Source organism: Phocoena sinus, chromosome 4 (genome assembly GCF_008692025.1).
Source record: "Phocoena sinus isolate mPhoSin1 chromosome 4, mPhoSin1.pri, whole genome shotgun sequence".
Lineage (NCBI taxonomy): Eukaryota > Metazoa > Chordata > Mammalia > Artiodactyla > Phocoenidae > Phocoena > Phocoena sinus.
The window spans coordinates 51,956,494-51,969,771 of record NC_045766.1 but is presented as its reverse complement, the minus strand read 5'-3'; the positions used below and the strand labels follow the sequence as shown (position 1 = coordinate 51,969,771).

The 13,278-nt window shown below is 37.1% G+C and overlaps 1 protein-coding gene across 5 annotated transcripts in view; it reads right to left on the bottom strand.

Annotated features, from left to right (window-relative positions):
* The window catches only part of NLGN1 (neuroligin 1), an 898,609-nt gene that overhangs the window by 7,918 nt on the left and 877,413 nt on the right, over nt 1–13,278 (bottom strand). For all 5 annotated transcript variants that reach the window (XM_032630383.1, XM_032630380.1, XM_032630379.1 and 2 more), the window contains 2 exons: nt 4,460–4,672; nt 409–1,198 (listed from right to left, as the gene is read on the bottom strand). In XM_032630383.1, coding sequence (XP_032486274.1) covers nt 409–1,198; nt 4,460–4,672 — 1,003 coding nt within the window. The remainder of the gene's footprint in view (nt 1–408; nt 1,199–4,459; nt 4,673–13,278) is intronic.

Below are 13,278 nucleotides of genomic sequence, written 5' to 3'. Positions count from 1 at the left end.
CCTAACGTCCCTTTTCTGTAAAATGGGATTATAGTATCTGAGCTGCTCACCTCACAAGGTAGTTGGGAGGATCAAAAGGCATACAGTACTGTAAATTGAAAAGTCTTTATAAAATATTTGTCACTATTGAATAACAATAATAAGAAGTCCTGTGTAATTAAAAAAACAAGATAAATTTAATTATTGAGTAATGCAATAAAGGTATGACTGTCTTAAACTTTACAAAGGAAGAATAAAGCAGTGATTTTTTTGAAACACCACAAATATAAATTTTGAATAAAGGAACTTAATGTATTGTTGGTATTAATCAATTAAATTAAATCATTTGGACACAAAGTATATATTTTTTAAGTGCTTAAGAGGATATTTTAATTAAATTATAGCAAACTTCATTCCTTAGGTACATACCCAGTTTTAGCAAAATTTGTCCAGTATGTCATTACGACTGCACTCAGCATCACATCATTTTTGGAGAAATTGCAAGGAAATAACTCTGTAGGTCCAATCATGGGGATTCCTAGTACGTAGGGAACCTCATCACCATGAGCTGCATCAGCCCAAGCTGGAACCTGATCTGTTTGGCAATGATGGTAAAAGGCATAGAAATATGTGGGTGAACCAAAGTTTGAGTGAAGATCTGCTGTAGCTACAGCTGGTGCCACCCACTGATGGTCCGTAAACAAAGCTAATAATGTCTTCCTTCTGGTTTCAGGGTTATGACGGTCAGCCCAGTCAGTATACATGAATTTAATGGTTTCTCTCAAAACATCTTTGCCTTCAGGGTATCCATATAAGTTATCAACAAAATTAGAAACAGCAAAGTCAAAATCACTAGCGGAGATACCATCATCGCTATCTACTATATTTTCAACAAATTTTAACCCTTCCCCTTGGTTAACTCCTAACATTATATCATAGTTGAGAAACTCTCCTTGCTCCATCAGTATCTGAGGATCATCTGGTATTACATCACCATCAATCACAGGTCCAAAGGCTATGTGGTATCGTGCTGGTTGAATATCTTGGTCAACAAGTTCTTTGTAAGGCTTCTTCTGTAAGCATTCCACTAACTCTACTGTATCTGAAACATTGCAACCAACTTTTGTGGCCAACATTCTAGCATATTTTGCAGGTTGGAAACTAACAGCCCAGCTGGAAAGGGCAGTTCCACTTTGAGCTATTGCTCGTTGAAAAAGTCCTATAGGAGAAAACAACAAAGAGTTTCAGATGACCTTTGAATAATGCTGTGGTAAAACAATAAAATCTGATATTTGAGACATGTCCCAGATATGACTCAAGAAACAGGGAGATAGAGACAGTTTTGCTTAAGAGAAGGTACATAAAGTCATCCCCAGGGTATAATGAATTCGAGAGGTGGACATTAGTCATCTGCTTTGAGTAGCAACTACTTTGGGATCAAGAGATCTAAATTGTGCAATGTCTCAAAAAAGCAGTAAGCAAGGAGAGAAGGAGAGTGTGGAAATACTTGTGGCAAAAAGGCCCAGGTATTTATTTGCTCAGCATGTAAACACCTACGCTGTTACCATAGCCAACCAGATGCGGCTAACTCTCTCCCCTTTAATTCATCATCAGACTTTGTATTGTCTTTTGAGTATATTTCCTCCAATTTGGCTGCAAGCATCTTTCTTCAAAATGGCTCTGTGTGTTTGTTTTAATCAGATTTTATCTGAAAAAAAATTGTTCAGACCTCACATAACTACTGGGGCTGGGAATTTGCTAATACCCTGGGGATGGCCCTAAAGACACACGAAACAGAATATTACTTTAGACATACTCTTTCCAGTTCTTTATGTCAGACATAGTATGCTGAATATTCATCTTTCAGAAGAAGTTATAACATTTGAAGTATTTTCACTAGGTTAAAGAAAAAGCCATCAGCAGAAGGATTTAGTGGGGGGGGGGGGTGATTTAACTTTCTCCACTGTTGAATGTGCACTGCTTTATTTTATCATAAAAGATGAAAAGTACATGGTCCACTGCTTTTCACTTAATTACATTTAAGAATTATAAATCATGGTCCCATATGCAGCTTGATAAGAGCTGCATACCATTCAAATTTATAAATGAACTTTACTTATTAAGGTATTCTCTAATAAAATTCTTGTTTTAAAAATATATCTATTTTATTTTAAAAATTACATTTATTGTCAATTTCCAAATACAGCTTTGTAGTCCAGTTATTCAAACACATGCTCAATCATTCATATGTGTTAATGTGTAAGAACTCTTTCACAGAGATGTTAAAGTAATGACTGAATTAGTAGCAAAGTTTTCATTTTTTCTCCAAACACATATGTCTGTAATATGTTCCTAGATAATTATAAAAATATTCAAAAAGTCAAACAATACTAATTTAAATTTGCTTTGGTTTCTGACATCTTTATGAACATATTTTCAGTTTGCTAGAGCAAAGTTTGCCAGAGCAAATAATATAAATACAAATAATTTTTAAAAATTATATAGGCTATGTGTTTGTCAACATTTGCTCAGAGAAATATTGTACTGCTTAAAAACTTTATAGCTAAAATAAGACTTCTATAAGATTCTTTCCCATTTTAGGGACTTAATGACATTAATTAAATATACCAAAAAAGGTTTTAAGGACAATACACATCACATTTGATATAGTCTGAAATATGCCATCTAGATGATACCGGGAAAAACCACATATTCTGTTGTCAGCGAGAGTGCTTGTTATGTGTGGTTGACTCCTGATAGATACAGGCCTGAGCATTGTTGCAGCTCTGGGAAGTTCCCAGACCTTAAAGTCTATGTCTGCAATGGAGACAAAATTAGCCTGATGATTTCAAGACCTCTTCTGGGCATCTCCTGGTCAACTCAGGCAGCTTTGCTAATAGAGATAAACTTACGACTAGATCAAACGTAAGTCCATTTATCTAGCCAGGCATGGACAGATTTCCTTGAAGAGTGTGATGGAATGCTATATTTTCAATTGTTTGCATAGCCATTTGCCACTGTTTGCCACATTATGAGTTGATGAATAGCAATGCTACCTGATGAACTAATTGATTCATCTCTTTATGCAATGCTAGTGTTATACTGGCTGAAAATGGCTTTGGTGCCCATGTTCACTTTTACATTTAGAAAAAGTTTTAGAAAAAATCAGCGCAAAGAGCATTTGAGACCAAATGATCCTAAGAAGTCTGAACAGATTGTCCAATGTTATCCTAGACAAGTATTGGCGTTAGTATAGTCCTCAGGCTAGAACAGTCTAATCTGTTCAATTAAGAAAAACAACAGCAACGAAGTTTGTTATTTCAAAATAAGTCATTTCACTACAGACCAAAATCTCTATACAATTGAAAGAGTTCTCACACACGTGTCATTTTGTCATCTCGGTTCAGAACTCTACTAATACAAATGAGATGTTACATAAACTATGTCTATAAATTAAGTCTATAATAATATATGATCCTCCAAATATACAAACTCATTTAATGACTGTTATTTTGAAATTCCACATTAATGTGTCTTTGATACCAAAACCAAATATTCTATGTCTGTTGCTCATATCATAAAACTCAGTCTTACAAATTAAGAAGCTTCATGAATTACAATTGACAGTGTATACTTTTGTGGATATTTCAAGTTAATAATGCTTTAAGAATGGGTGAGTAAACCCATGGTAAAATGGGATTCCATCAAGACCAGCATGATAAACCTTGGGCAGGCATTTTGGAAAACGGATGTCAAGGCCAGAAAATGGAGACAAGAACAATATTTCATGGATTTAAGCAGCCTCAGTGCTCCATGCTGCTTTGCCAGGCTTCAGGGGGGAAAAAAATTAACACTTTTGGAGTTGAATATAGAAAAAGCACAAATTCAAACATATTTTTCTTTTTAATCAAAAGCTCTACTAGTGACCTTAATGCTTTGACAATTTTGGATCACGCATGCAAAATAATCAAACTCCATTCTCTACTCAGACAACAAGTGAAAATCACGTTTCCAGACAAACTAGCTTACAACTGCCTCCGTATTATCTTCATACTAGTAAAGGGTTTAAAACATCTACTATCTAGAAAATAGATTATATACAAGCCTTGCATTAAAAAAAATAATTAAAAAAAACCCTTGTCTTTGATTTTGATTACTGAATAAACAGAGATAACAGAACTGTGAACATCTTTGATTTTCCCCAAAATCACCCTTTGGAGGAAAGGAAAGTAGTGTAATGTTAATTATTCTGAAGTGTGTTTGAAAGGGCATCCATACCAAGCTCCACAGGAGACAAAGAAAAGAGTTTGACAAAAATTTAAACATGCATAGAGAAGCTGAAGAAACAAAGTTGTAAACAGTTATTGAGTTCAACCTAACACTTAGTTTAAACAGAGAAATATATACAGAGCATCACATACTACTGATGGTCGTGGCATGCAGACACCAAATTTGTCAAAATTTGCAACCTGCATAATACCTTTGGTTGAATTGCTCCAACGGTTACCTTCAGAATAATGGGATAAAGTCAGCAGATTGACACATGAACCCCCAGCACCAGATCCAAAAACAGTGATTCTTAAGGGGTCACCACCAAAGAATCCAATATTCTCACTAGTCCATCTTAAAGCCTGTATGAGATCAAGGAGTCCATAGTTTCCTTTTGCAGCCTGATCCCCTGTGCTCAAGAAACCTGGAAAACAGAAATAAAAAGACATCAAAGAACACCCTTTTGAGTTGACATGAATCAGATAGACATCAAATTTAAATAAAATTGAAGCCTGTGTTCATCAAGATGAGTACAACCCAAGTTCTTTAGTAAAAATTTATTTCCCACCAGAATAGCATAATTTACTTTAGGAAGAATAGCAGAGACTAAAATCTGAAAAATGACATTTATCTTCCCCAGATGTTCCCAAGTTATCCAGGTAACAGGTAACAGGGGGCAGATAAAGAGAATGAAAACATTCTGAAAGACCTCAAGGGAGATATTCTAGGGGCCAAGTTACCTGGTGGAGATATTTGGGATAGTATCATGGGGTGTATGAGAATGTGTTTTTGCATAAATACTGTCAGTCCTCAAGTTGCCCATGGTCTAATATGGTTGGAATTTAAGGTATGTGTGGCAGAGTGGCAGGATATGACGGTATAGAGCAGGGGTATTTTTCCAAGGCTCATGCATAAAATTATACGCAACTCTTTGCATATATAGGTGTATGCACATTTTTATTGATGATGCCCCATGGTTAAGAATCACTGTACCTGACGTAATTTGAGGTTACATTTTAGAACGCCCTAAATGCTAAACTGAGGAGATCTGCTCAACTAGAAGACAGTGTAGAATATTTGAAGATTTTTGAAAAGCTGAGATTCATATTTCTCCAGTACTCAAAGCTCCATTTTATAGTGAATTTAATAATGAAAAGAAATATATGTTGAACAATAGAAAGAATGGAGGTGGTGAGACATTATAAAGATCTAAACTGATAGAGTGGAAAAGGCAATTGAAGAAAAAAGGAGAAGAACAGTCTAAAATTAATGAAAAGAAACCTCAATTAAAATAGAATTGGGAGGTCAGAAAGGAAAGCGCTCATGCCCTATGACAATAGCAGAGCTCAGCAGGAAGAACAAAAACTTTCCTTGCCTCAGCCAATGAGAGACTCTCACAACTCAGCCAGTGAAAAGCCACTCTACTTCAAACTCTCAATTCCTCCAATGGGCTCTTTGTTTACTACAGCCCTCCCAGCTTCCTTTTCCCCCTTTTAAAAAAGTTCTCCTTTCCTTGCTGTGAGGGGACTTGCATGTGGCTTGCCATGGTTGTAGACCCAAACAGCAATTCTCTCTTGATCCCAAACAAACCCATTTTTACTGCAGAAATAGCTGGCAGTCTACTTGTTTTAGGTCAACCTTTTGATAGCCTGCTTGGGGATCAAGAGAAGACACTTGATGACTTCCAGGTTGATGGCAACCAAGTGTGATACCCTCACTGAGCCTGTTGTTACTCACTGCTTTACTCGCCAGCCCTGGAATTGGAGAGTAAGTTTTTCTCCACTAAAGTGTCTGCCCTATTTGCATTTTGAAGTCCTCCAGGTTTTACTGGGGATCTGTTTTTTTTTTAATTTAATTTAATTTATTTTTTTATACAGTAGTTTTTATTAGTCATCCATTTTATACACATCAGTGTATACATGTCAATCCCAATCTCCCAATTCATCACACCCCCACACCCACCCACCCCCGCTGCTTTCCCTCCTTGGTGTCCATACGTTTCTTCTCTACATCTGTGTCTCAATTCCTGCCCTGCAAACCTGTTCATCTGTGCCATTTTTCTAAATTCCACATATATGCGTTAATATTCAATATTTGTTTTTCTCTTTCTGACTTACTTCACTCCGTATGACAGTCTCTAGATCCATCCACATCTCTACAAATGACCCAATTTCGTTCCTTTTTGTGGCAGAGTAATATTCCATTCTATATATGTACCACGACTTCTTTATCCATTTGTCTGTCGATGGGCATTTAGGTTGCTTCCATGACCTGGCTATTGTAAATAGTGCTGCAATGAACACTGGGGTGCATGTGTCTTTTTGAATTATGGTTTTCTCTGGGTATGTGCCCAGTAGTGGGATTGCTGGGTCATATGATAATTCTATTTTTAGTTTTTTAAGGAATCTCCATACTGTTCTCCATAGTGGCTGTGTCAATTTTCATTCCCACCAACAGTGCAAGAGGGTTTCCTTTTCTCAACACCCTCACCAGCATTTGTTGTTCATACATTTTCTGATGATGCCCATTCTAACTGGTGTGAGGTGATACATCATTGTAGTTTTGATTTGCATTTCTCTAATAATTAGTGGTGTTGAGCAGCTTTTCATGTGCTACTTGGCCATCTGTATGTCCTCTTTGGAGAAATGTCTATTTAGGTATTCTGCCCATTTTTGGATTGGATTGTTTGTTTTCTTAATATTGAGCTGCATGAGCTGTTTATATATTTTGGAGATTAATTCTTTGCCCGTAGATTCATTTGCAAATATATTCTCTCATTCTGAGGGTTGTCTGTTTGTCTTGCTTATGGTTTCCTTTGCTGTGCAAAAGCTTTGAGGTTTTATTAGGTCCCATTTATTTTTGTTTCTATTTCCATTACTCTAGGAGGTGGATCTAAAAAGATCTTGCTGTGATTTATGTCAAAGACTGTTCTTCCTATGTTTTCCTCTAAGAGTTTTATAGTGTCCGGTCTTACATTTAGGTCTCTAATCATTTTGAGTTTATTTTTGTGTATGGTGTTAGGGAGTGTTCTAATTTCATTCTTTTACATGTAGCTGTCCAGTTTTCCCAGCACCACTTACTGAAGAGACTGTCTTTTCTCCATTGTATATCCTTGCCTCCTTTGTCATAGATTAGTTGACCATACGTGCCTGGATTTATCTCTGGGCTTTGTATCTTGTTCCATTGATCTATGTTTCTGTTTTTGTGCCAGTACCATGTTGTCTTGATTACTGTAGCTTTGTAGTATAGTCTGAAGTCAGGGAGTCTGATTTCTCCAGCTTCGCTTCTTTTCCCTCAAGACTGCTTTGGCTATTCGGGGACTTTTGTGTCTTCATAAAAATTTAAAGATTTTTTGTTCTAGTTTTGTAAAAATGCCACTGGTAGTTTGATAGGGATTGCATTGAATCTGTAGATTGCTTTGGGTAATATAGTCATTTTCACAACATTGATTCTTCCAATCCAAGAACATGGTATATCTCTCCATCTGTTGGTATCATCTTTAATTTCTTTCAACATTGTCTTATAGTTTTCTGCATACAGGTCTTTTGTCTCCCTAGGTAGGTTTATTCCTAGGTATTTTATTCTTTTTGTTGCAGTGGTAAATGGGAGTGTTTCCTTAATTTCTCTTTCAGATTTTTCATCATTAGTGTATAGGAATGCAAGAGATTTCTGTGCATTAATTTTGTATCCTGCAACTTTACCAAATGCATTGATTAGCTCTAGTAGATTTCTGGTGGCATCTTTAGGATTCTCTATGTATAGTATCATGTCATCTGCAAACAGTGACAGTTTTTCTTCTTCTTTTCCAATTTGGATTTCTTTTATTTCTTTTTCTTCTGATTGTTGTGGCTAGGACTTCTAAAACTATGTTGAATAATAGTGGCGAGAGTGGACCTCCTTGTCTTGTTCCTGATCTTAGAGGAAATGCTTTTAGTTTCTCACCATTGGGAATGATGTTTGTTGTGGGTTTGTCATATATGGCCTTTATTATGTTGAGGTAGGTTCCCCCAATGCCCATTTTCTGGAGAGTTTTTTTTTTTTTTTTAATCATAAATGGGTGTTGAATTTTGTCAAAGCTTTTTCTGCATCTATTGAGAGGATCATATGGTTTTTATTCTTCAATTTGTTAAAATGGTGTATCACATTGATTGATTTGTGTATATTGAAGAATCCTTGTATCCCTGGGATAAATCTCACTTGATCAGGGTGTATGATCCTTTTAATGTGTTGTTGGATTCTGTTTGCTAGTATTTGGTTGAGGATTTTTGCATCTATATTCATCTGTTGTATTGGTCTCTGATTTTCTTTCTTTGTAGTATCTTTGTCTGGTTTTGGTATCAGGGTGATGGTGGCCTCATAGAATGAATGTGGGAGTGTTCCTTCCTCTGCAAATTTTTGGAAGAGTTTGAGAAGGATGGGTGTTAATTCTTCTCTAAATGTTTGATAGAATTCACCTGAGAAGCCATCTGGTCCTGGACTTTTGTTTGTTGGAACATTTTAAATCACAGTTTCAATTTCATTAGTTGTGATCGGTCTGTTCATATTTTCTATTTCTTCCTGGTTCAGTCTTGGAAGGTTATACCCCTCTAAGACTTTGTCCATTTCTTCCAGGTTGTCCATTTTATTGGCATAGAGTTGCTTGTAGTAGTCTCTTAGGATGCTTTGTATTTCTGTGGTGTCTGTTGTAACTTCTCCTTTTTCATTTCTAATTTTATTGATTTGAGTCCTCTCCCTCTTTTTCTTGATGATTCTGGCTAATGGTTTATCATTTTTGTTTATCTTCTCAAAGAACCAGCTTTTAGTTTTATTGATGTTTGCTATTGTTTTCTTTGTTTCTATTTCATTTATTTCTGCTCTGGTCTTTTTGATTTCTTTCCTTCTGCTAGTTTTGGGTTTTGTTTGTTCTTCTTTCTCTAGTTCCTTTAGGTGTAAGTTTAGACTGTTTATTTGAGATTTTTCTTGTTTCTTGAGGTAGACTTGTATTGCTATAAACTTCCCTCTTAGAACTGCTCTTGCTGCATCCCATAGGTTTTGGATCATTGTGTTTTCATTGTCATTTGTCTCTATTTTCTGATTTCCTCTTTGATTTCTTCAGTTATATCTTCGTTATTCAGTAATGTATTGTTTAGCCTCCATGTGTTTGTGTTATGTTTTTTTCCCTGTAATTCATTTCAAATCTCATAGCATTGTTGTCAGAAAAGATGCTTGGTATGATTTCAATTTTCTTAAGTTTACTGAGGCTTGAATTGTGACCCAAGATGTGATCTATCCTGGAGAATGTTTCGTGCGCACTTGAGAAGAAAGTGTAATCTGCTGTTTTTGGATGGAATGTCCTACAAATATCAGTTAAACCTATCTGGTCTATTGTGTCATTTAAAGCTTCTGTTTCCTTATTAATTTTCTGTTTGGATGATCTGTCCATTGGTGTGAGTGAGGTGTTAAAGTCCCCCACTATTATTGTGTTACTGGCGATTTCCTCTTTTATAGCTGTTAGCAGTTGCCTTATGTTTGAGGTGCTCCTATGTTGGGTGCATATATATTTATAATTGTTATATCTTCTACTTGGATTGATCCCTTGATCATTATCTTGTGTCCTTCCTTGTCTCTTGTAACATTCTTTATTTTAAAGTCTATTTTATCTGATATGAGTATAGCTACTCCAGCTTTCTTTTGATTTCCACTTGCATGGAATATCTTTTTCCATCCCCTTACTTTCAGTCTGAATGTGTCTGTGTGTCTGAAGTGGGTCTCTTGTAAACGGCATATATATGGGTCTTGTTTTTGTATCCATTCAGCAAGCCTGTGTCTTTTGGTTGGAGCATTTAATCCATTAATATTTAAGGTAATTATTGATATGTATGTTCCTATGGCCATTTTCTTAATTGTTTTGGGCTTGTTTTTGTAGGTCCTGTTCTTCTCTTGTGTTTCCCACTTAGAGAAGTTCCTTTAGCATTTGTTGTAGAGGTGGTTTGGTGGTGTTTAATTCTCTTAGCATTTGCTTGTCTGTAAAGCTTTTGCTTTCTCCATCAAATCTGAATGAGATCCTTGCCGGGTAGAGTAATCTTGGTTGTAGTTTCTTCCCTTTCATCACTTTAAGTATATCATGCCACTCCCTTCTGGCTTATAGATTTTCTGTTGAGAAATCAGCTGTTAACCTTATGGGAGTTCCCTTGTATGTTATTTGTCATTTTTCCCTTGCTGCTTTCAATAATTTTTCTTTGTCTTTAATTTTTGCCAATTTGATTACTACGTGTCTCTGCATGTTTCTTCTTGGATTTATCCTGTATGGGACACTCTACACTTCCTGGACTTAGGTGGCTATTCCTTTCCCATGTTAGGGAAGTTTTTGACTATAATCTTTTCAAATATTTTCTTGGGTCCTTTCTCTCTCTCTTCTCCTTCTGGGACCCCATAACGTGAATGTTGTTGCGTTTAATGTTGTCCAGAGGTGTCCTTAGGCTGTCTTCATTTCTTTTCATCCTTTTTTCTTTATTCTGTTCTGCAGCAGTGAATTCCACCATTCTGTTTTCCAGGTCCACTTATCTGTTTTTCTGCCTCAGTTATTCTGCTTCATTCCTTCTAGTGTATTTTTCATTTCAGTTATTGTGTTGTTCATCTCTGTTTGTTCTTTAATTCTTCTACATCTTTGTTAAACATTTCCTGCATCTTCTCGATCTGCTTCCATTCTTTTTCCGAGGTCCTGGATCATCTTTACTATCATTATTCTGAATTCTTTTTCTGGCAAGTTTCCTAGCTCCACTTCATTTAGTTGTTTTTCTGCGGTTTTATCTTGTTCCTTCATCTAGTACATAGCCCTCTGCCTTTTCTTCTTTCCTATCTTTCTGTGAATGTGGTTTTTGTTCCACAGGCAGGATTGTAATTCTTCTTGCTTCTGCTGTCTGCCCTCTGGTGGATGAGCCTATCTTATTGGGGATCTATTTTAAGGCTTTGTTCTCTGGCTACGACTTTGTTTTGTATGCAACTACTTGTTTGGCCCTTATGCCTGATTTTTGAAATTGGGCTTTTTGAATTGGAACTGTGCTCACCTTCGGCAGGATTCCTTTTGGAACGGGGCTGGCTGTTTATCCTGGAATTGCCTAGCTTTTTGCCCATCCTTCAGGAACAGGGGCTGTTTCTTTAGAACTGGGCCAGTTCAGCTTTTGACCCAATTCCTTTTATAATAGGGGTGTTCTATTGTCACTGCACTATTAAGCCTTCAGCCTGACTCCCTTCAAATTGGGCTGCTCCATTAAAGCTGTACTTAGCAGACTTTGGCTTGGCTCCCTCTGGACTAGACTGTTCCTTTTGAACTGGCTGGTATTAGGCCTGCAGGCTGTTTGGGCTCTTTGAGTTGCTTGAGCTGTTTAGGCTGTTCGAAAATGATTCTTTTACTCTAGGTTGAAACCTCTGAGGAATGGGATCCCAGTTAACTAAACATTTTGAGCATGCCCCACTTACAGGGACCTTGACCAGTTTTATGTTTAAAAACTATGGTCCTGGGCTTCCCTGGTGGCGCAGTGGTTGAGAGTCCGCCTGCCGATGCAGGGGACACGGGTTCGTGCCCCGGTCTGGGAAGATCCCACATGCCGCAGAGTGGCTGGGCCCGTGAGCCATGGCTGCTGAGCCTGTGCGTCCGGAGCCTGTGCTCTGCAACAGGAGAGGCCACAACAGTGAGAGGCCCGCGTACCGCAAAAAAATAAAAATAAAAAAAAACTATGGTCCTTTTATTCAAAGAGAAAGTCACAAAAATTATAATCATCCTCATCAGTTCACTCAGTCCCATGTAATTAATTATTTTTTTATCTTGATCTTTTGTTAGCACTTTTATGAATTCATCAGTTTTCCATCAGAGCTCTGAAAATGCTTATTCATTCAGTTCAGCAGTATAGTCAGTTACCAGAAACCTGTACTTCTCAGAGTCTTTTCCATGAATTCCTTGAAGATGAAACCCTTTTATAGGAAAATATTTGCAAAAGCATCAGAGTACACCCAGAACTGTCTGTAAATGACAAAAGACTTAAAAATGACCACAGTTAAAGATTGATGAAAGTTCATAATAATGCAATTGACAACAGAGGCAAAAAATATACAAATCAATTTTCACTGCAAAGTAAAGGAGCTGTTACAGTGGAGGATTACTGGACTGAATATCAATATTATGACATAGTATGAGTGTTTCGTGTTTGGTAATTGCAATCATTGTTGCTTTTGTTGTGGTCATCCATTTACAATGCTTGGTATCAGTTTATTTATCTCTTGTAAAAATAAAATACAGTGTCTGTGTGTGCGGAAAAAAAAATAAAAATATTAAATAAAAAAAAACCCCAAACTATGGTCCTTCCTCACGTACCTTTCTAACTAATGGACCAACCTAACTAAAGGTGATTTAGAATATCAATGGCCATTATGGGAAGCTTTTGAAATCCCCAAACTTACTTTTCTTGAAACTGAATTGGGCAACCATAGCTCTAAAATTTCCAAAAACTGAATGTAATATGTATTTCAGTTGGTATTTTGAAGCTTCCAAATGTTATCAGGAGCCTAAAATTGCCTCTTTGCAAAATAAGAGTTTTAAGATTAACTGAGGCAGGGCTTCCCTGGTGGCGCAGTGGTTGAGTCCACCTGCCGATGCAGGGGACCACGGGTTCGTGCCCTGGTCTGGGAAGATCCCACATGCCGCGGAGCGACTAGGGCCGTGAGCCATGGCCGCTGAGCCTGCGCGTCCGGAGCCTGTGCTCCGCAACGGGAGAGGCCACAACAGTGAGAGGCCCGCGTACCGCAAAAAAAGAAAAAAAAAAAGGTAACAATGTGCTGTTCTGGGTGTGATACTGCAACTCCTTTTGATAGTGTTGAGACAGCACCTTTACTTATGGCTACTTTAGCCCAACAGGCTTATTTATACACTCTTACGTGGGCTTGTACTTTAGCCAAGGGCAAAACTTTAGCCAAGTATATTTATACTGGTAGTAGATATGCTTTCAGAGTAGCTCACGATTTTGGAATGTTGTGAAACCAATGTGGCTTCCTTAC